Source organism: Ictidomys tridecemlineatus, chromosome 3 (assembly GCF_052094955.1).
Source record: "Ictidomys tridecemlineatus isolate mIctTri1 chromosome 3, mIctTri1.hap1, whole genome shotgun sequence".
NCBI classification, from domain to species: Eukaryota; Metazoa; Chordata; class Mammalia; order Rodentia; family Sciuridae; genus Ictidomys; species Ictidomys tridecemlineatus.
Window position 1 is genome coordinate 178328357 of NC_135479.1, and position 23450 is coordinate 178351806.

General features: G+C 31.7%; 1 protein-coding gene across 2 annotated transcripts in view; it reads right to left on the reverse strand.

The window, feature by feature from the left end:
• Window positions 1–23450, reverse strand: part of Epha3 (EPH receptor A3) — a 336639-nt gene that overhangs the window by 309628 nt on the left and 3561 nt on the right. For both annotated transcript variants that reach the window (XM_021732341.3, XM_005334163.3), the window contains exon 2: window positions 8149–8213. In XM_021732341.3, coding sequence (XP_021588016.1) covers window positions 8149–8213 — 65 coding nt within the window. The remainder of the gene's footprint in view (window positions 1–8148; window positions 8214–23450) is intronic.

Here is a 23450-nt window from a genome sequence, read left to right on the forward strand (position 1 = left end):
GTGTTGTATTAATTAGGAAGTTCAGATGAACTACAGCCCTGAATCAAGCAGCGGCTTAATATCTAGTAATGTGTGTTTCATTACATCAGATAATGATTTTCAAGCACAGTGATTCTAAAACTTGAGCAGTATCAGAATCACATGAACACCACCCCCCCCAAAGCAGACCACTGGGTCCTACAGGGTTTCCAATGTAGCAGGCATGATTGGGATCTAGGATTTTCTATTTGAACAACTACTGTCTACAAATTTAGAAGTATTTTGTCTGTATTTTTATCTGCATTACTGAATGAATGAAAATGATTTGTCAACTTAAGCATAATCAGAAAATCCAGTAAATTAAGCCCCCTTGATTTTTTCTTCTTATGTGTCAAATAATGGAGATGAATGATTTTAGCAACTTCCATAGAAATTACTGGTGATAATATGTTTATGTATAATAACTCCAGAATAAATTGAGTACCATTAGCATACAAATTAAGGTTTCAGAAATACTTAGGGTGGTTTGTAGATATCATAACCCTTCAATGTTCTTAAGTCCAATGGCTATCATTTGAGTCATGGGACTTATATAAAAAGTGCTTTGCACCATATTTTTTACAGGCTAAATTTAATTTCTTAAAGAATTACTTTCAAAAGAAATTAACCACTTGAGTGTAATAAAACTAAAGGTCAAAACCATTAATTCCTAAAATTAAAAAAATAATTTAAATAAGCAAAACTTGGGGGTATTATTTTGTTTACAAATTTTCATTAAATTCTTCATTTACACTTAAGAATGAACTATTTGAAACTCGTTTCCATTGGGTTACATATGTTGATTTTCTTCCCAACATATAAACAAATACTTAGAAGCTAGAACATAGTATTTATCCTAAGTATGTGCTCTATAAAGTATTAAAGAAAGAGGACATTTCTTAGTAGTGACGCAACTTATATTCAGTCTGAAATATACTATTTGGAATGTCTAACAAATTTAAAGGATGATGAACTGATTACAAAGTTTTTCATTTAAAAATAACATTTCTACATTTTGGTTACTTTTTAATAACTGTCTTTTTGAACAGAAAGTTACCCACATCTGCAGTTGCCCCCCAAAAACAAAGCTTAGTGTCAAAAAATTCCTTAGATTAAAAAAAAATTTAAAATACCACCTATATGAGAAACAAATAAGATACAAAAAGTAGGTCTTTGGTATCACTTTTCTAAAGCTAGTTAAAAAAAATACTGAATGGTTATAGTGCATTTACGAAACATTCAAACATTCAATCCAGAAAGGAAAATTATTTGAAAATATCTTAGCTTCTTATTTAACTTTAGTGTGAATGGATATTACATAAAGATAACATAGCAAAAATTAATTTTAAATAAAGTGTGACTAAAACACACATAAATATAATTCAACTCTTGTTTACCTTGAATTCCACAAAGTTACATGTCAAATTAAAAGATACAAAGCATATTATGTGTTTTTTTAAAAAAATTCCAATCTATTTCCCAGAATATAAATAGTTTTATAGTAGAGAAGATGATTCATATAGAAACATACAATGTGAGCTAGAGATGAAAAACTTATTTCCATTTTTTAAAGCACTGGATACATAACATTTTAATTTTCATAAACTGTTCAAATACATCCTAACCTTGCCATTTTCTACAATTTATGCACAGTTTTCCTTCTTTCACTGTGCATTTTTTTCAGAAAGGTAAAAAAAAGAGCTATAAAGCCTTGTTATGTTTTTCTAATTTGATCAGACATCCTTCTTTGAAAGGTTAGTGTAGTAGGTAAAAGTGACATGTTTAAAATAGAGACTGGGCAGAAAAATTTCAAGTGACCAAGAATCACATACCATATGTGTCAAAAATTTGATCTTCCTGGATCAACTATTCAGCATAAGTAGAATTCTAACTGTGGTTCATAAAGGCAGAATTCCCAGGTGGTTATTGCTGACACACAGTTGTCAAAATATTTTCTCTGCATTTCAAACCCCATTCACAATGTGAAAGCTAGAAATTGAGATAATTCGAAGAATCCAGATTTCACAGATGCCAGTAATTTCAATATTGAAAGCAAATTGTTCTAACTGAAAAATATAAAAGCAATTATTTTTTTAAAAAGCATTCTTATTATTTCTACCTCTATTTATGATTTATTCACTTCAAATATTTCTGATTTTCCTAAGTGGAATTTATTTCCAGGATTCTGGCTTTTAACAACCAATACATTTTTTCCCAATATAAAGTTGGCTTCATCTAGTTTTATTATCAATTAATTTCCAATTCATGGGCTGTAAACAGTTTTTAAATATATTTAATTAAATACTTCTGCTAGTACTAAAGATGTTACAATAAGATGAATATAATAAATAAAGATAGATTACACAAATATAATTTTGTATATATGTTATGAGTTCAATTAACTGTATGCCTTTATGAAGAAAGTGAAATTTAAAATTGATACCATTTAAAATAACAGAGTGGGATCATCAGATTTTTTTCAACATATATAAAATTTGTTTTAAATTTGTTATTCTTTCTTATAAGATTTTATTAATTTTCAGACAATATTAACTAATGGGAAACTAATACAGGTACTCTAAATGTTGCAAATAAAAGAGAATTTCATGAAATGGGAATTGTCCTCATGGTGCTCACAGTTTCCTGGCTAACAAAAATGTCAATCAAATATTTGTGTTCATGTATAATGGTGAGCTATGGAGGAACAACAGAAAATAACGTGTGAGAAGGTAGATGAGCTTAACAGGTGTTATGTTCTAGTCTGTGTCAAAGGACAGAGGTGTTGAGGGTGGGCTTGGGAAAGGACTATAAGGTCTCTATGAAGGACAAAATTCAATCTGAAATCTAAAATATTAATATTTGAGGAAATTCTAGTCATATAAGAAATAAAATGGATAGCTAACTACCACATTTTGACTCCATCTATTCAAAATATAGTGTTTAGATTATATGCAAACTTAAGTCTGCAGATTTAATGGAATAACAATAATGTAATGTAAAAGACAATGTGTTAGATTCTTAATTGATGTAGTGGTATTTTCTGGCACCGTATACAACACTGTCGATTTTCCTTGTCTTAAATGGAAAATTCAAGACTTTAAGTATAGACTGAGATTTAAGGATATCTATCTATCTATATCTATCTATATCTATTTATATATATATATATATATATATATATATACACACATATATATATATCTCATAAGGATATATATCAATAAAGAGTATAGAAATAAGAGAATCTCAAAGCTTGTGTGTCTTAGAAATGTCATTTTTATAACCCTTTCACATGCATTATCATAGATTGTGAAAGATGTACATGTGTATATAAATATCTCATTTGTTCAAGTCTCATTAGCTTTAACATGCTGTGAATTATCATTATTCCTTTTTTAAAACTGAAGACAAATGTTTTTGAAGGTTAATTGGTTTGCATCATATCATACATCAATAAATGATAGAGTCAGACTTTAAAAGCAGGTGTACCAATTCTAAATAATGTGCTTATTCTATTTTAGTGCTTTGCTTATTATCGATGACATTTTACTAAAGCACTAAAAGAGTAAACCTGGGAAAATACAAATATCATTATAACATATAATTGTGCATTGCTATAGCCTCGATTTAGACAACAGGATATTTAACCAGAGATAAAACATTCCATTTTGTCAAGATGCCTCTAATTTGAAAATAAGATAAATACTAAGAGTGGATTAAAAAAAAGAAAGATGTTTCTTGCCCATAATTTAGTGGTTCAGTAATGCCAGGGTTCCTGTCTGGTTCCTCTAATGCTCACTGGGCTCTGCCTTTTTGCAGCTGCTCTAGACCCTGGACCTCACATGACATGCTAGAAGGAGGGAGTTCTGGTCCTCACCCCACTTATATCAGAAGGAAACTCTAGGAAGTGATTGGAGTTCTGGTCCAGTCTAACTGCCTTCACTTACACTTGCTTAAACCAATCTTTGTCAAGATTGGTTTGACTATAGTGGTCATGATTAGCGCTGGGATGAATGGACATTTTTCCCACAGAGCTGCAAAGGGGCTAGTTTCCTAATACCACAGAAAAGGGGTGAAAACCTGAGCAATAGCCATGTTTTACCAGCCAAGAGAAATCAAGGAACAGACATTGGGTGGTCAACCAACTAACTGTCTGTCTCCACCCAGAGAATGCTCTGAAGAGCATTATTATTGCTAAGGCATCAATAAATAACTAAGGAAATTTAATTTCACATATGCTAATATTGATGTTTTTTATCATACATATATGAAACTCATTTCTGACTGTGCTTTTTTTAACTGGACCCTATCTGTCTCATTGTCTTCTCCATATTTGAGTTCCTTTTATTGAATCCTGACTCGTGATTCTTTTGTACTACTTAATCAGCCTATAAATACTATCCTAAGTGAAGACTATGTAGCTGTACTTCCCTGGGATCTTTCTTCTTGTAATGATGTACAGATTAAGAAAGTTTACTTGGTGTATTGATCTTATCGAATAAACAATCAATAAAACTTAAGTATCTACTCATGTATAAGCAACAGGGTTTTTTCCTCAGGTTGTGATCCATAATATGGATAGGTTTCTATAAGTGTTGATTTTCCTCATATCAAAGAATACTAAAGCTTTTGAATTGTTTATTGAACTTTCTGAATATATATGCAGTATTCAACTATTATAATTCATAAGTCTCTAAGGTCTAGAGAAATTGTTGTTTATGTCTGCTTCACAAAAGTGAACATAGTGCCAGAAAATATCTGTATCAAATAAAAGTTCCAATGAAAAATGACATCTCAGATAATTTCAGTTTCCAAATTTGTATGTTAGTTTCATGACCTTCACTTCAAGAAAATCAGAGTTTCATTACATTTACTCCCAGGTTTTTGTCCAAGATCTAAACTTACATATAGTATCATACTTTCTTACCTCATTTTCTTTAAAGTTTGAAGTACTGTTTAGAAATTCAGATGTAATTACTCCTCAAAAAATGCATAATTATAAAGTTTTAGAAGGAATATTTCTTTGAGTAAAAGGGAGAATTGAAACTAAATACATGAAGGAATGAACTACTCTTGGCTGTTTTTCCCCAAATATCTTAATTTTATGTAGCTTAGACAAAATAATTATTCTATGAATGATGCATTTCAAATTTAAAATCTGTATTTCCACAGATTTGGAATTCAAAACTTCTAATTAGAGTATAATTGGGAGTTAGGGAGGAGCTGGCATTCCTCCATCTCTTTAGGAACCCCACACATCTCCTGATGGAGCATTATTGTTAGTCCTGGAATTTAAGGTTTCGCTACTTCTGCACTATCATTTTGGAACCGATTATTCTTCCTTCACTCTAAGATGCTTAGCAGTGATGCTGGCCTCTTTCATTAGATGCCAGGAGTGCCCCCTGCCCCCTGCTGTGGCAAAGGATGTCTGCAGACTTGCCAGATGTCCCCATGAGGTAAAATCCATGTCACCTTTCCTTGCATCCCCTCCTCCTGCTCTAAATCACAAGAACAGGATTTTCTGGAGTTGAGTATGGGGTAACATTGTTACTACAATATTTTCCTTTGAAGTTGATGTTCATATTTTAGTTAGCCTACAATCAGATGAACTGCTTTTATTAGCATTAATTAATCAAAACAATAAGAAGTTTAAAATTGTTTCCAGCTATCACATGTCATTTTTAAATCAAAGGTATCACAATTGTTTGAACTATTATTTCCTCTCTAAGCAAAATAAACATAAAATGTATCGGTCCTTGTCATACAGAAATGAAGGAGATTAGGTAATAAAAAATTAATTGTATTTAAAGCTACAAATAATTGTACAAGCAAGTGTGTTAAATACCACACCTAAATTTCCCCTGGAGAGATCTCGCCCAAGAATCCCCCTTTCCTTCCCCTTCTTTCCTTCCTCCTTTCCTTCCTTGTTTCCTTCCCCCTCCCTTCCTCTCTCCCTCCCATTCTTCCTTCCTTCCTTCCTTCCTCCCTCTGGTCCCCACCCTCCTCTTGTTCTTCTCCTTTTATTTCTATCTTTTTGTTTTTCTCAGATTTGGGAAGTATCATGAATTTCACAACCAATTGGAGAAATTTTCTTTTTTTTTTTCCCCCTGAAAGTCATAGTGATAAACTTGGAAAGATTGGCCAGCTGTTTTAGGCGAATTTATTAGAAGAAATAGGGAAGGCACAGCTGCAAGATGAACAGAGGAAAGCAATGAAGAGGGAGCCAAATGCCTGAGGGAGCTCTCTGAGGCAATAGTAAGGGAAAAAAAAGAACTGGAAACTGTTGACTGAGGACACCATAAGAGATTCTCAGGCCATAAGGAGGTGGGAAATAGGTCCAAAGATGGAAAATGTCATGAGGTAAGTTATTTTGAGAAGTGTGTCTTAAACTTACGTGTTTAAGAATCACCCCAGGAAGGAGGTGTTGAGACCAAGATTTGGACTCTGGAAGTCTGGGACTGGGTTGGGAATAGGCTAATACCAACCCAGAGTCCGTCCCACATCCCTGGCTGTAACATCTTGAGGTAGTACCATAGTGCTGGACATCTCACCCTTGCACCCAACCTATCTCTCCATGTCCACCCTATTTTATCTATGAAAATTAAAAAAAAAATGAGAAACTGTGGAACTCTGGTACTAACAATGAAAGAATTTGTTTTTCCCAATCCTCAATGTATAGAAATATGTTATCTTTGCACTTTCTTTAGATAAAAACATAGGTAGGATATTGTTTTGATATGCATCTTTCTTTTCTTTCTTTTTTTTTTTTACAAAAAAAGTGTGTATTTCTATTAGCAGTGTCATTATGGTTTTTGTGTTTTTTATATCGTTAAGCACTGAGTATCTAGGGCACATTATCAGATGGAGTAATGAGAAACTCAAATTTCTAAAATAATTATTAGGATTACATTTGACTTTTAGCTGCTCATTTTAAATGAGTTTTCCAGCTCAATCCTGAGTTTCGATTCATTCTTTATAACAATCCAGACAGTGCATTAATCCCAATCATTTGATTCCTTTTACACCTATGGGAAAACCAAACCTTGGCTTACTTCATACTCTTCCCTCCAAAGCAACTAATGAAAGCCTGATTGTAGGTTTTGGCATTTTGTCAATGTCAAGGTGTGCCAGAAAGAGAAACAGATACAAAGATGACAGATAGATGAAGTATCCTTGATGGAAAACATCCGCTTGTGAAGAAGCTGGTAGTGTGTTTAGGCATAAGAATCTAAAGACTGAACACCAATGCTAAGTGAGGCATTTACAATCACTTTTAAAAGAAAACTATTGGAAAGGGAAAAAGAATACTTAAATTTGTTACTATGACAAATATTTCAAAATAGCACTTTTCATTTCCTGAAAGCTGCACTAGGAAACAAAAAGGTGTGTTTATTATACAGTTTTGTAGGAAATGAGAATTTTCCAAATGTATGACCTGCTTTTTATTTAAAAAGAAAACAGAATATGTAAAGTTCTCTCTCTTAAAAGCTTCATTATAAATATTTGGGGCACCAAAATACCATATACACAAATACTCTGTGCCTGGCTTGGTAAATATTAAAGATATGTAAAAAGCATAAAATTTTAAATTTTAATTTATATTTTTCCTAAATTGGATCCCAATTGTAAACTCTTATTCACATGTTGCATATATTGTAAACAAATAAATCAAGGCAACATCAGTTTATATTGTTAAAAAATAAATTAAACCCTACACACAGTAGTCACCATGGTTGATTTTAAGGTCATGACTTTGGAGATTTATCTTCTCCAAATACACACTTCCTACATATCTTGAAATTTAGAATGTCTTATCAATTCACTTATTCTGAACTCATCACAAAAAAAAATATTAGATGGTCATACATAGGTCATCTATAACATCAGTAAAAATTAAAATATTTATTTGATCCATTCAAGCAACTGATAAATTCAGAAAAAAATACTTTGAAGTTCTCAATAGTTTTATGGGACACAAATATTAGGTTGTCCTTGTCCATATAATAAATAGATTCATAGTATAATTTTTAATCAGAAGTATAATTTTCCTTCAGAGAACACATTAATACTTGCTTCTGCTGCCTACAAGAGGCAATGGACACATTCCCTTTTAATAATTTATAAACTCACCCCATGTGATGGATAAGAGATCCAGCCCAGCTCCCCTTGGATTGTTTTTGAATCCAGTAGATTGACTGAAAAAAAAAATACAGAAACACAATTGAGAACAATGAATTATTATTATTGTATTGTATTTTATTTTTCTTTAGTACTAGGAATCCAGGGGCATTCTGCCACTGAGCTACATTCATAGCCCTTTCCTTGCCTTGGTCATCTGAGTAGCTGGGACAAGAGTAATGAGTTATTTCTGTTTGTTCCTATTAAATTAATGATGTATATTCATGTTAATATTGTTGTTCAAAAAATGGAACTGTTCTTTTTGATTATAAGTGTGTGATAAGTATATGATGAGAATTACAAAAACCAACATCGCAGAGGGAATATTAGAGAATGAAAAGTTTCTATGGCTTTTAAATTTGTTCACTAAGATAGGCTTATATTTGGTATATTGAAATTTTCTGACAGATAATTTATTGATTTAAAGAAAGAATTAAAAAGCAAAATAGGAAAATCATTAATTCTAATATGCTGTAAAGTATCTGCAAAGATAATTAATTTGATAAATTTTCATGATTTCCCCATGGGCTAATGTCTTTTTATATGTTTACATAATTAATCAATATCTCTGGACATTTCATGTTCATATTGAAACAATATGATCAATACCAAACACATTATTCTGTAGTGTTTATTTTTAATAACATACAAGTTATTGACTTACATGTAATAAAGAAAATGCTCAACTTCTAATTTCAGGAGAAAACAAAACAAAAATATGCTTTATAATACTGCCTATATAAAGCTTTGCTCATTTAAAGAAGATATTATTACTCAAAGGCTTCAATGAATTTATTCAGAACTTTGTGTGAGTTACTAAAAAGTCTTACTTCTAATCAATGTTAAGAGATGAAAAGTAAATATGCATATTTTTACATTTTTATAATTATTTAATGAAAAAGGCAAACTATTTCTTTACGATACAGGGTATTACTTTGTTATAGATTACAAATTAAACTAAAACAAGTTACGTTAAATATAATTCATAACAAGCAAAAAACTCACTTTGATCATCAGTCCAATCTGATCTTTTAAATAATGGAAACAATGGTTTCACTTTATTCTTCTTCTAAATTAGAAAGCAACACATGACTCATTAATGCCAGACATAAAGGAAGGTTACATATACCAAGTATGTATTATTATCATGAACCAGAACAGGGTATATATACATTCAATAAAAGAATCATTTGGGGGAGTTTCATACATACACAAATTAAAATAAATTAATATTAATTAATTATTATTAATATCAAGTAATGTTCCCCACATTATTCAACATGTTCATGTGTTTTCCAATACACGAAAAGCATAATCCTTTGTTTAAGCATCTCAATTAGAATTTTACAAAAGAAACATTAACCATACAAAATATTAAGAAAAAGGAATAACATTTCAGATAGACATTCATGTCTTAAATTTTCTAACACTATAAAATTTTAAAAAGAAATTATTTGGTTGTCTTGTTTGTTGATCAATAAAGTGAGTATAAGAAAGGTTTTAAATGATTATAATTTTTTAAAATATTGTCCTCAAAGTTGAAATCTTTCTTTTGCAAGTGAAGGAAAAACATAAACTTTATCTTGGAATTTTTTACCAATTGAAATCTTTGAACTCATAATAAATCAATTCCAATAAGAAGTAATTTTCTTTGGAGAAGAAGGTAGTCACTGCATGGATTACATAGAGTTATTTTCATAATTGAATTATATCCCAAGATATCAGTTTGCAAACTAGCAGCATGCTTCATTACATTGCAATTTCGTCTCCAAAATGATAAAAAAGCCCTTTACTGATTAATCAGTGTTACAAATTTTATTTTGGATTAATCAGTGTTAAAAAGAATTTTGAAAATATTAAGAATACACTCTCATCTTTGAATTAAACCATATTGTCAATATTCATTCTGATTAAAATATACATAGTTTAATTGTTGGTTATATCACAGCCTTCAGTTGATTTTTGAGTTTGACATAGGATTTGTATAGTGGAACATGCAGTGACAATATTCATAAATCATTAGATCACATTGGCAATGTTCTAAAAGCTTTGGTTGAAATTATCATTGTGGATATGCAATAATTGAAATGTATTAGATGATGAATATATATTTGCATGAATATATGTTCATATGCTAAGATGAATGGCTGATTTAATTTAAATATTCATAACCAGAGAAAAAAGTATTCAAGGCAAAGAAGATATGATTATTACTTTGTATTTACTAAGTAAATAATTCATTGGAATGTAGTTTGTTAACTGAGGATCAAAATTTTCTTAAGTTTTCTTCCTTGATAATGGTGAGGAAAAGAAATGTCTGATCACATCTGCCTTTCGTTTCTACTTAAAGGAAAACAGCTAAGCCAAAACAAAGTAGAGCATATGGTCAATTAAAATAAGAGTAGTGGATGAATTAAATCTATTTCATTACTCAGAAATTGAATTTTAATGCGCTCCACTTAGCATAAGTGAAAAGAAAAAAAAAAGAATTAGCATTACTCACAATTTTGATTCTGTTGTATATCAAAATTTAATGATCACCACTAGGTTATCTCACAACATGAGGATCAAACAGCATAAACTCATTTTAAACCACCGTGAATTTGTAACATACTTTGTAGACCAGTGTTCTCGTAAAAGTGTGTATGTACCAACAATTCAGTTTTCGTTTCTGAATTGTGTTTATAGTCAACCATCAACACATGACCTAATCAAGAATAGCTTACAAAAAAACACATTTTAGAAGTACTTAGCTTAGGTTTATAAGGTACCTTTTATTTGTAGCCAAATAATAATAACATAATCTAAGAATTCTAAACACTTTAAAGTGAATAGCTGCTAAAATAAGACTTCAGGACATCCCAGGATACAAACCTCAAGTCTCCTGGGATTTTTTTGTATAGCAGTCCAAGATTAGCATAACTGAGATAAGAAGAACACAAAGTCAATGGAATTTGAAAGTAAATCCTTAAGTGATTTCCCTGGATACACTGACTAAATCTCAGGTTACAATATATCATCTTAAACCACACACTGATACAGCTAAGATCCTTGGTCCATCATGTTTTCCCTTCTCAAAACACATGCAGATCTGATGGCTTCCTCTCTAGTTGTGGCACAATTCAGATGCCAGGACAGAGAGGACAGACAAGTCAATCATGTTTTACAAATATGACAATAGGGCAGTCTGAGTCTTAAAGACATGGGGAGGGGTATTTCGATTTCTGGAGCACTTGTGTTCAGGATAATGACTCTTAACAAAAAGTTAGGAAATTAATTTTTAGGGTTGTTAGAAACATATAGTTTAATTCTTGAATGCTTGTCTTATGCCAGTTATTTACCAAAGGTATAAATTGTTCCATACCATATTTTATACTCTAATGATATGATTTCTAAATGTCTTTGGTGCATAACAGGAAAAATATTATTCCATTAGTTTCACAATACAAAATAGGGCTGGGGATGTGGCTCAGTGATAGAGTGCTGCTGAGTTCAATCCTTTGTAACCCGCCCCCCCAAAAAAGAATATTTTCTATTTAAAGAGCTATATGGAATATATTAATTTTTAAAATAAAGTGTTTTAAGTTGAAAGCATTTTAAATTATATTTATGTTGATGTAAGAACCAAGCACAGCATACAAGGCCTCCAAGTGTTTATAAGAACTTTGGAAAGGTCATTTCTGCCTCTGATTTTTTATTGCTATATTTCCCAATGCAATGGATTGTAGAATTGTGGATTCGGGATGAGAGTCATCTCCTCTTTTCTTTCCTGTCCTCCATCACAATGGCAAGAATCAATGGAAATTCATTCTCTAAGTTTGCTAATTTTCATTTACAATGTCATGACAGATTGTCTACAACAAAAAACTTATACCATCTTCTCTTCTTACTAACCGGAATGCACTAAGGCTATTATAGAGACTCATTTATTCAAACAAGAGTTTGAAACAATTGTTCTCAGTTCATAAACAGATTAAAAATTCAAGGTATAAATTTCTGAGTTTTCACTCTTAAAAACTCATTGACAAATAAAGATTATTTTGAAAACATTTCAAAATTCTGATTCATACTGGCCTTTCATTCGTTTAAAAAGTCTGACACTCAACTAAGTATTCACAACTTGAAAGATTGTTTAAGTGCTACAGATACACAGTGTTAAAGGGATTAAAAAAATTAAATGCCATAATTTCTTCTTGAAGCAAAAAATCTTATCAATTATCTAATAGCATTTGATACTTTTGTAATTATGCTATAGCTGCATTTTCTGAAAATGTTTTTTATTTAATTATCAGATAACTTCAAACAAACAGTAGGCTTTATAATAATAGATATATTTTCTTATAAAACCATTACCTATATAGCCAAGTAAAAATAACTATAAAACAACTACAACAGAAAAAAAAGTCAATCTTTTCATTACATCTAGCTTTTACTAAAGAAAAATGGTACTGTATTTTCTGTACACACAATCACACAATTATTGTAATTATACAAGCTACATTTCTTATATACTCATTTTTATCGTTTTCATCACTTTCTGTTATGATGAACAAGAATCCTTTGATGTAGGTTACAGAGATCAGAAGGGTTCTTCAATCTGCTTCTAAATGATACTTAACTATCACAAATAGAAGAAAATGATACAGGAAGGAATGCATTTTGTTCTTGGCTTTGTAATTTTCTCTGTAGTTTTCTGGTCAAACATAACATGGAATTAAGAAATCAAGATTTATTTTCTGACAGAAGTCCTCCAAAGTCAACTTTTCAAGTTTTGTGTATTTGCTAGGGTATGCCATTGAGAAGAAATTTAGAGAAGTGAAAGTTTATTGATTTCAAGTGTGTTTATTTCAATTTAATATTTGTATACTCTACATATTATTAATTGCTCCCATGGGCTTTTTACTTGTATTTACTTTATATTTATCTAAACATAATGAAAATATTTTTAGTAGATATAACGAATATTATAGTTCATAGACAAACCATTATAAAATGTTATTAAGATTAGTAGTAATCACCTATCAATTATTTGCAGGTAAAATTTCCAGTAAACTACATTAAATTTAACAGAAATCTTGTATCTGGAAACAATAACTTAAGACTATTTCTCAATCAAATGGCAAGGTAAAATAATTATTTGAGTTAATGAAACAGAAAACCTGAAATGCTTAATATTATTTAGAGTGTGTGAAAAACCTCTTGTTACATGATATCTTAATGGTTTATTTGTGTGATCTAAGAATATTTCTGAACAAGGTGTTGTACTATCAACTTATTATTATTAACTTTTACTCCTAGGCAATAATTTGGGATTTACTTCCACACAGCTCTTTATTATAGAAAAAAATTGTAATTAACTGCCTTATCTAAATCTGTGCCAACAGCAGTGAGAACTCCTTGGAGCCAAAACACAGAGTCTCATGGTGAGCTGTCTGTGTTTGCAAGACTAGAGAGGTTCAAGGAAATAACCAACCAAAGTTGTACTTGAAACCTGGACAAGCAACAAACGTAAAAAATGTATTGTTCTTACATTTCCCCTGTCTTTTAATCAGACAAATATTAAGACCACACTGATGTCAATACTGTAATGGAGAAAAAAGCTATCAAAATATCAACATGGAGGATGTTCTTAATATAAATAATTCTTTCACATTGACCAGTGGGGATATTCCACTGCCAATGAGTTTTCAGTACTGACAACCTTAGCTTTAGAAACAGTCCCTGGAAGAGCTGGTTTCTTTTTTTCTGTGCATTGTCAACTGATAAATCAATCATTTAGACAAGGAAAAGGTGTTCCCCAAATGGGAAAATGTCTAAAAGTAAAATAGTAATAGTTTTATAAACAGCATTTTTACAACATATATTTGTTTTATAAAACATTTTAGGAATAAAGCAACTTGTTTACTTCTAATTCAGAAAGACCTTTTTTAAGGATTAAAGTATAAAATGAAAACATATTGTTCAACTATGACACATAAATAAACATTAAGGTAAATAGTAGTTGAAACTTAGCATATGCATATTGCCTTTGTCTCAAAATCAGGAGATCTTGGTAATTTTTTTTATCAGATTTTCATATCCTGATTATCAGCTTTCAAATACTAAAGAGAAGCTTCCTCTTCACACAGGGTTTGACTGAGAGCTGTGTAAACTAATATGTAGATTGGACTACAAAACAACTCTAATGAAGTATTAATTTTAGAAATAAAAATATTTCTCAAGGTCCTTCATATATAAGGATTAAAAAAATTAGTTTAAGAAACAAAAAGTGTAGTCATGAAAGAAAATTAAATTGCAATTTAAAAATATACTGTGGATATTTTTACAACAACACACATTTTATTTCAAAGAAGCTCACTGCATACTAAATAAATTGGTAAAGTATCTGGAGAACTAAAAATCAGAATGTACCTATGAGTTCATCACATTTGGGAGAATAATTATATGTGGATATCTAAAGTGTCATATATTATTTGCTTTGCTTATGATAATACACAATTGACTGATATCAATATAAACCCATACATACATAGGGAAAATCATCAAGACATAAATTTGGATCTTTATAGTGGGAACACAAGTTCAAACAATGTGTCACATGTTTATCAATTATTTCAAAACTCTGACACCTTTCAGATGTTTTAGTATTAGGATGTTAATGGAAAGCATCAATCTTAGTGCTGGGGATAGAAAACTTTCAGTTTAGCAATAAAAGAGAAGGTAGAGTTCAGAAGAACTTCAATGTGGTTTTTCTTCTACTGTAATTATATTACGAATAGGAACTACATAACATTCTATTTTGGAATGGTCTTTATTTGTTAGTCACATGTTTTTCAAATGCACACACAGAGACACATGTGGATGTTTATGCACTAATATAGAATTGACATTTACCTTAGAAATGTGCTTATTAAGAATCTACCTAAATATTCCTCAATATTCTTATTGAGAATATTTCTGGGTTTTTTTCTGTGCTTTTTTTGTTTGTGTTTGTTATACATTCATTTAAATTACTTTAAAATTCTTCTAGATTCATGCAGTAAAATAGTCTGAGTTATAATCATCTCCACCATATGAAATGAAGAAAATAATTTAATCTCCTATTTCTTTTTTATGAACACAATATTAGTATTAATCTTTTACTTCAAAAAGTCCTCCTTGTCTTCCAGGGACTGTTTTATCACCTGAATTACACCCGTATCATCTTTTTAAAATTATTTTCATATCTATGCTGTATAACACAATTTTTATAAGTATTCATTTTTGTTGGTCATTGTCCCACCAAAATCCCATATTGAAGGGCATAGAGCTTGCCATAAAGTAAGTTTATACTTATAAACTTACTTAAAGTAAGTTTATACTTACAAACTTACTTAAAGTAAGTTTATACTTATAAACTTACTTTACAAAACCCAGAATGTAAATAAACCTTAGCTGTATACTCTTTGGTAAATACAGAAATACAAATAATAAAATATAATATGAAGAATGAGCTATTATTATGTAATAAGCAATTAATTATATCAATATTTTTCTTGGCTCACTTTAATGGTTTTTAAACTTTCAGCTTTAAAATTACATTAGAATTCCAAAAGTTGCACTAGTTGCACTAGGTTACTAAACCTACCACAAACCTGGCCAAATGTAGAATAAAATATTCTTCATTTCCAAAAGATCATCTTTAGAAAGGGGAATATAAAGGGATACTAATAACTTTATATGTTCTTAGATTTTTTTGTCTTATTTTACATAGATTTTTAAAATACTGAACATTTAGTATTATTTCAATCTTCAATTTTAAAGGTAAGAAAAAAATTCCCTAAAAATATATAGATGTTTAAGAAAAACAGTTGCTTCTTAAAATAGACGGAAACTCTTACTGTAAGCATAGATTAACCAGTTCAGTGGGCTGAAATGCATATAATTGTACTTGAATTTTTTAAAAAAATAAGGATAAATAGACCTCTATAATTTAGATCAGAAATGTTGAGAACACCATAATAAAATCTCTGACTTCATCTTTTTCAGTAAATGAGTATTTACTTATCTATGCTAAAAACAAATAGCAAAAGTAAACCTTACTTTGTCTTAAGAAAAATACTACTACTTTTATTTTTTCCTTTAAATACATTTCCAATACTTGGCAATAAGTAGATTTGATGGAATTTGTCAAACTTCACAAAAGGAAAACTACACATTTTAATTTCTAATTTTTCTTTTCTGATGATGTCAGTTCTTTTCCTTCTGCTAAAATTCAAAATCCACTTTAAATAGCTTTGGTATATTCAAGAAAAAAAAAACACAATTATTATAGAAAACCAGAGGGACAGTAGGGAGAAAATGAACAAGATTAGACAGTGATAAATAAACAAATGGTTGGTTTTTTTTTTCTTACCACCAATTCAGATTCAGAATAATTATTCAGAATAATTCAAAAAAATAGAATTTTATGTCAACTTCAGTCTCTAGAGATATAATAATCCATAAAATTTTGACCACAGTTTGAGACTAGCTCAGTTATATAAGGGGACAATTCTTTTCAATACACACACACACACACACACACACACACACACACACACACACACACACATATGCCTTGCTGCAAATGAACTTTTTCTCAGACTGATGTTGTGCTATTCAGAGGATTAGTTAAAGAAGCCACATGGAGAACATTGTAAATTAGCTTCCAGTCTAACTTCCACTCAGGGTGAAGACTGCTGTCTTTTGCAATAAAAGAAGGTATCCTAAAATCTACATACTTATATCAATTGTTAAATTGGGTTTGAAAATCAGGAAATAAATGTATGCTAACTACTAAGGGTATGATCCCTACTTCCCATTATTCTGAAGTATCTAAGGAATGTTAAAATTTAATGCGGATTGAAAATCAATCAACTTGATCACAGGCAAAAAGTAAAAATTTAAGAAAGACCTATGTTATTAGGAAGAAGGGGAGTTTTACTATCTACTGGACCAATAGGGTTTACTCGTCTATCTTTCTTAGCTATTATTTTAAAAAGAGAAATTAACTTCCTCATGATGAATATTGTGGAAATTGTATGTTGAAAGAATTTTGATGCTGACTAAATGGACTTTTCAGCCTCAGACTGACCCATGTTTCCCCTTTTGTTCCAGTGCTTTTGGGGCTCACACTTTGTCTTAGAAGACAACTCAGTTTGGAGATATTTAAATGTTTTTTTTTTCTTATTTTATTTATTCATTTACTTTTTAATGTTAAACGTGAGTCTTCTTAAGATTCATTTTACATCAATATATTATAATCAGTTTTTCTGTAGTATGTTATCTTATACAGAATTAGCTCTCCCATAAAATTTAAAACTTAATAATAGAATACTACTGTTTATAAATTCATATTACACTCTTTCTTAGAATTAGGTTTTAAAAGTAAAGTTTACATTTCCCTTCATTTGGGGAAGTTCCAAAAATCTATATGTAAATTTTTAAAAAATCAAAAGGTAGGGAAAATATTTATTAATACTCATTTTCCAGAGCAAGAGAGAAGAAGTTTGTTGTTGATAAACCTTCACTTTTGCTTAAGGAAAATGTGTCAATAACTTGAATGACTGGATAATTCTTTGGGAACAAAACATAAAAAAAAACATTAAACTTATTTTCCCCTTGCATTACAGTGAAGAAAGAAAGATACTTGAAAGCATTTTCTGATTTGTAAGCCTGATGTCATCAATATGCTATTTTTGCTCTTTGCCAGGTTAACAGAATTTATAGCAGCAATTAATGCAAAACATATGTGCTGAAATACACTTGAAAAATATAATTGCCCCAACTCAATTTGCTACCTTTCAAAATGTTCTTATAGCTACCCTTTCTCAACACTTTCCCTGTATAGACTACAAGCATTTTTATGAAAGAGAAGATAAATTATTAAAATTGATTTTCACATCCTAAGTAATTTAAAAATTATCCTCAAAATTGGCATGAATTTCTAAAGGAACCACTGCCTTCATTTTGGATCACTTTGGATTTTCCCCTCTTATTGACCTTTGTGACAAGTCCAGTAGTTAATTCACACTTCATCTTTATTACACCTTTGTTCATCTAAATAAACACTGGTTATACTGACGTATTCCTCACAATATCTGGCTGTGGAATTCCTGACAAAATTTTTCTAGGGTGAGAAAAAGGGTGTTTGTGTGTTAAGAAAGGAAGACAGAGGTAAGATTGTGTGAGAAAAAGGCCTCAGAGACATTTTCTCCTGCTCTTCAGTCCACATCAAATTTCCTCTCAGTCGTTTTCTTAGTATGTCTCTCCCTGCCCCCCCCACACACAATCAGAACTTAATGTGTGTAAACAATTTACAGTTTTGAAACACTCTCACCTATTTACTTTCCTTCATTTTCTCACTACAAAATACTGACTATTTCTGTTATTTCTGTTTGACTTGTCTGTCACAAGACAACTAGGTATAGTCATTGGGATTATGGTTGGCAAGCCAAATCCCAAGGATTTGTGGACAGAAGAAAACATATGAAGTTAACATCAAAATACAATAGGGAGTCTGGTTCAGGTACTACTTCATTGTGCTCAGTTCCTCAGTTACAACAATTGAGGTGTCATAACTATTTTAGGTCTGTTTTAATGATTGAAGAATGTCCATTAAGGAATAATGATAATATAAAGGAAATATCTTTTAAACCAGTGGATACTTCAGTTATTTTGTCAATTTTAGACACAGGAATCAGGGCATATTTAGTCTTAGAATCTACTGAATTCAACAATTCAACAATTCTATCTTGTGAACAATGAAGTTCTGACACAACCATAAAAATATCCACATCATTCTACTGCTAATGCAACTTCATGACCCCGTTTCCTGAAAGCCCCATTCCACTTTGACTCTCAAAATTAGAAAAGGGAAATCCATATTTTAATAAAACTGGTAGTCAAGAATGAGGCTTTAAAATAAAACAATTTTCGAATGTGTATTGTGTGGGTTATAGAAAACACCTTAGCAGTCACGCACAAAGGACCTAACGGGTGGGTGGCATCAGTAGGTGGTTCTAAAGAAAACTGAAGGAAAAAAAAAAAAAAAGATTCCTTGTTTTATTATAGGGGAGGAAAGAGAAGGAGTATTCAAAAGATTTTTTTAAAAAAGTAGCAAAGAAGGGTCAGACAACAGCCCGACAGGATAAAGGGCCATCTCATCGGGCTCCTGTGCGTCCCAGTTGAGCAAGGAGAAGACATGCTTTTCCAACTTGTAGGGAACTCTTACAAAACCTATCTCCTCCTCCTCCATTTGTCACCTAGAGTACTCCTGAACGCGGATGGGAAGGACTGAACTGAAAAGTTTGATAGCAATAGGGAAGGCCACGGGGCTATCACAGATCTCGGGTCAATCTATTGCTCCGGTCACGGCCTGCCTGTCCTGGTTGAGTATCCTGCGCATCTGGGCGGGAACCCCAGGTAGAAGAATCCAGGTGGCGAACGCGACGCCACGCTCTCGCAGAGCCAGCAGATCCACAGCGGCAGGCAGAGGGCGCACGTTTGCTTTTTTGCCCGCCCCAGCCTCCTCCACACGCTCCAGTCGGCGAAACTTTGCGCCTAGGCGCTCTGCAGGGTCCTACAGGCGCCGGGACAGAGAGTGCCGGGCACCTTCCACGGGTAGCGAAAACACGGAGCGGTAGGGCATCCGGCTACGCACCGACCTGGACCCGCCCGGGCGAGCGTAAAAGGCTCGCTGCGCTCCAGGAATCGGCTTTTGGCAGCCTGGCCCGGAGATACTAGCAGCACAAAGAACTCACTGTCCCCGGAGGGCGGGGACTGGGTTCCGCGGACCCGGGGATGGGATTTTACAATCTGATGTTTAATCTGAAGCGGAGTGAGAAAATAGTGAGTTCTTGAAGAGCGAGGGCACTCTTCTCCATGCACCACTGAGCCTAATGGTGAAGGAGAGTTTGTGGTTAAGACACCCTGAGGGTGGGTGTGGTGGCAGCAAGGAGCGCTGATCATCTCTGTGTGGCCACACGTTACAGTCACTACCCGAAAAGCTCTTGGTGATAAATTTCTCCAGGCACACTTTTGGAATTTAATCAATAGTGCGTTAGCAAATGTGGGCGGTATGACGCTAGGAATAAGACACTGTGGCCACCCAGTTCATGGCGAAGATTATTCACAACAGTTTGTTTGTACAGTGCTGCCACTTGTTTCCCTCCTCCTTCCTCACCTATTATTCTCATTTCATCATGTTGGTTTGGATTATGTGGATTTTCACCCTTTGCTTTGACTAGAACAGCAGGACATGGTTTGAAAATGAAGGGGGAGGGTGTCCACACTCAAGGCTTCCAGTTTAATAACATCACTCCAAATTTGAAGCTTTATTTGCTGAACTGGTTTTGATTCCATCCACCCTCCACATGCATTCGCCCAGGCATTCAAAAGGGGAAGCACCTTTTGACTTCAACTCTTAAAACTTTCCTGCACAAAATATTTACTTCTGGGTAAAATATCAGAAGCATGTAAACTTGTAAACTTGGAAGTAGAAATAAACATATGCAAACCTCCCCCGCTTTTTTTTTTAAGTGTGCAAGATTTTTAAGGGATTTAATAAAAGTTGATTAGCCAGATGTTTTAAATGATAAATGTCTGTCTTTAAAGCAAAAGATTTATACATTAACATTGGCTTTAGAATTATTGCACTGCTCTACCTCTTCATCTTTCTAGTCAACATTTCTTTTCATTTGCACAGACTTTTTTTTTTTCTTTGTAATCGACCACGCTTTTTTATTTCAAAGAAAGCTGGTAGGAGCAAAACTAAAACTTGCTGACCCTCAGACTTTTCCTGGAGAAAACCTCCTGCCAAGTTCCAGGAACTACCTGATACCAGAAAGCTGGTAAAAGACCTACAGAGTGAAATCAAGAGGAGCACATGTATCCACACCCCCAATACAAGAAGGAATGTCTTCCTAGATAGACGGATTTATGACTTGGAAGGTTTTGAATTTTATTAATATCATAACATTGTTTTTATTTATAAAGTTACTAAAGAAGAATTAGTGAAGGTTTTCTAACTTTTTGAGAAGTAAATTTCTAATCCTGCTTTTCAGTATACTTGGAAGAATAATGTATTGAACGTTTCACACCACCAGTCAAACCTTTATTTGAAAAACCTGTGGAAAGCTACTTGCACACTTGGTAAAAGCCCTTTATTGACCCTCCCTAGTGATAAAATCCAGATCTTTGAAAACAGAACCAAAGAGGGGAACCCTGAATTTGTTCTTTTAAATCTTTTTTCAAACAAGAATGAAAAGAACAGATTTACAAAATATTTTACAGGAAAACTTTGTACATTAAAAAAATAAACATAGATGAGGAACTTGACAGAAATTTACTTGTAAAACTTAGTGTTCTTCCAAAATACATATTTCCCCTTACATTTAGTATTTATGCCAAACAAAAGCATTGGAAAATGACTCAAATCAAAGGTAGCCCACATCAGAGATTTCTTAGTAAGTAAATGTCTGTAAAAACTTATCGAGTTTTGATGATTTGTGGAAAGTTTTATTAATATTTTCTTGAAGATTTTATGACTTGGAAAATGTAACTCTCAGGAACACTTCTTGCTGTTTCCATTTGCATTGAAGTTAGTAAATCAAATATACTGTGGAAATATGTTTCGCCTTTAAAAATCCTTTGCATATGTAACTGATTATTTTATATTTAAAAATTGCATATATTTTATTTCAGAAGAATGTCAAAGTTTCTGAAATGCTTTAACCATCTAGGGATATTTTTAAAGAAAAATTTTTGTAAAAAAAAAGCACTAAAATTGATTGGACCATTAAGGAAGGCACAGAAATTTGAAATTCAAATATGAGTAATATGGAAAAAAGAATCTTACTAAATCCATTTTTTAAAAAGAATTTATTAAGAGTCCAGGTAAAACTACTAAATCATATATATGACAAGGAGCAATCATAATTGAATTTAATTAATAAAAAACTTTATGTGAAACTTTCTAGGCCTAGTAAACAACATTAAAACATACCTTTAGTTATGAGTATATATAATATTTTGTTTTAAAGTTATATATATAATAGTATTAATATGTTTTTCATTGGTTGCTCCCAATTTCTAGTATTTCATGTAAAAGACAACTTTATATAAAATACAACCATGATCTAACACGTGGCAATGGATTTTATTATATGTAGTTTCCCTTTTATAGTTCCAGTCACTTCTGAGTTATAAATATATCCAACTGACTCTTTATCTTGAAAAGGGGCAGAAAAATTTTATCAACAATAGTACCAATAGTAAAAACAAAAACAAAAATAAAATAAAACTGAGAATGTTGATAGTTATAGTAAAATTGTTTTGTATTTATAAATCTGTTTTTTATTGTCAGAACATCTGATATTTAAAAGGAATTTTAATTGCTCATTTATGACAAGGACTGAAATGATGTGGAGTGTAAAACCTAAAAATGAGGAAAATGGGGATTCAAAGTGAATATTTTCTCCACTTGAATTTAGTATTATCAATATTATTTTTTGGAAGATATAGATTCAGAGTAAATTAATTTCATGATAGATTTTGAGAGGTTACAAGAAGTTTCTTCTCAGCATAATCAAAATATTATCCTAGCAATTCAGATTGTCAGTAAAAGCTTAAACAAATTTGCTGATAATCCTGTTAATGACCTAGGTCAAGTGTTAACTGTTGTGGGTTATAAAATAGTGAAATTAAGGTTTCTTCTACCTTCAGGCAAATAGCGCAGTTATAACTGTTGTGTATGGGTGGGGGCGGGGTGTAGTGGCAAGCTATTAGAAGAACTATTAAATTACAAAAATGTATAATGCATTCAATTATTTAGTCTAGCATGAAGAAATGCTATTAAAAGCAATTGTAAGTCCTCTTCACAAAAAGCACTATAAAGATGATATGATAGCTTACTTCTGCATTAATGGTTGAATCACAGTATACCCTTATTTGAGGATAAGTGTTTATAAATATGAAAAATGATGACGATTCATAGTGAGTTTAAAAAAGGGGGAAATCCATTGTTCAAATATTTGTTGTCTTTATCACTTAACTTCTCCTCAGAAGAAAGCCTATATAATTAATCTGCAAGTTTTACTTTTAAGCTTTACACATAGAGTCTCCTTTAATACTTAGATTTATGTTCAAGGAAATGCATTTCATAGCAACAATGTCTTGGCCACTCAAATAAAAAAATTTAAAAAAATAAATGAAAAAGTCTTTCAATATAAGTA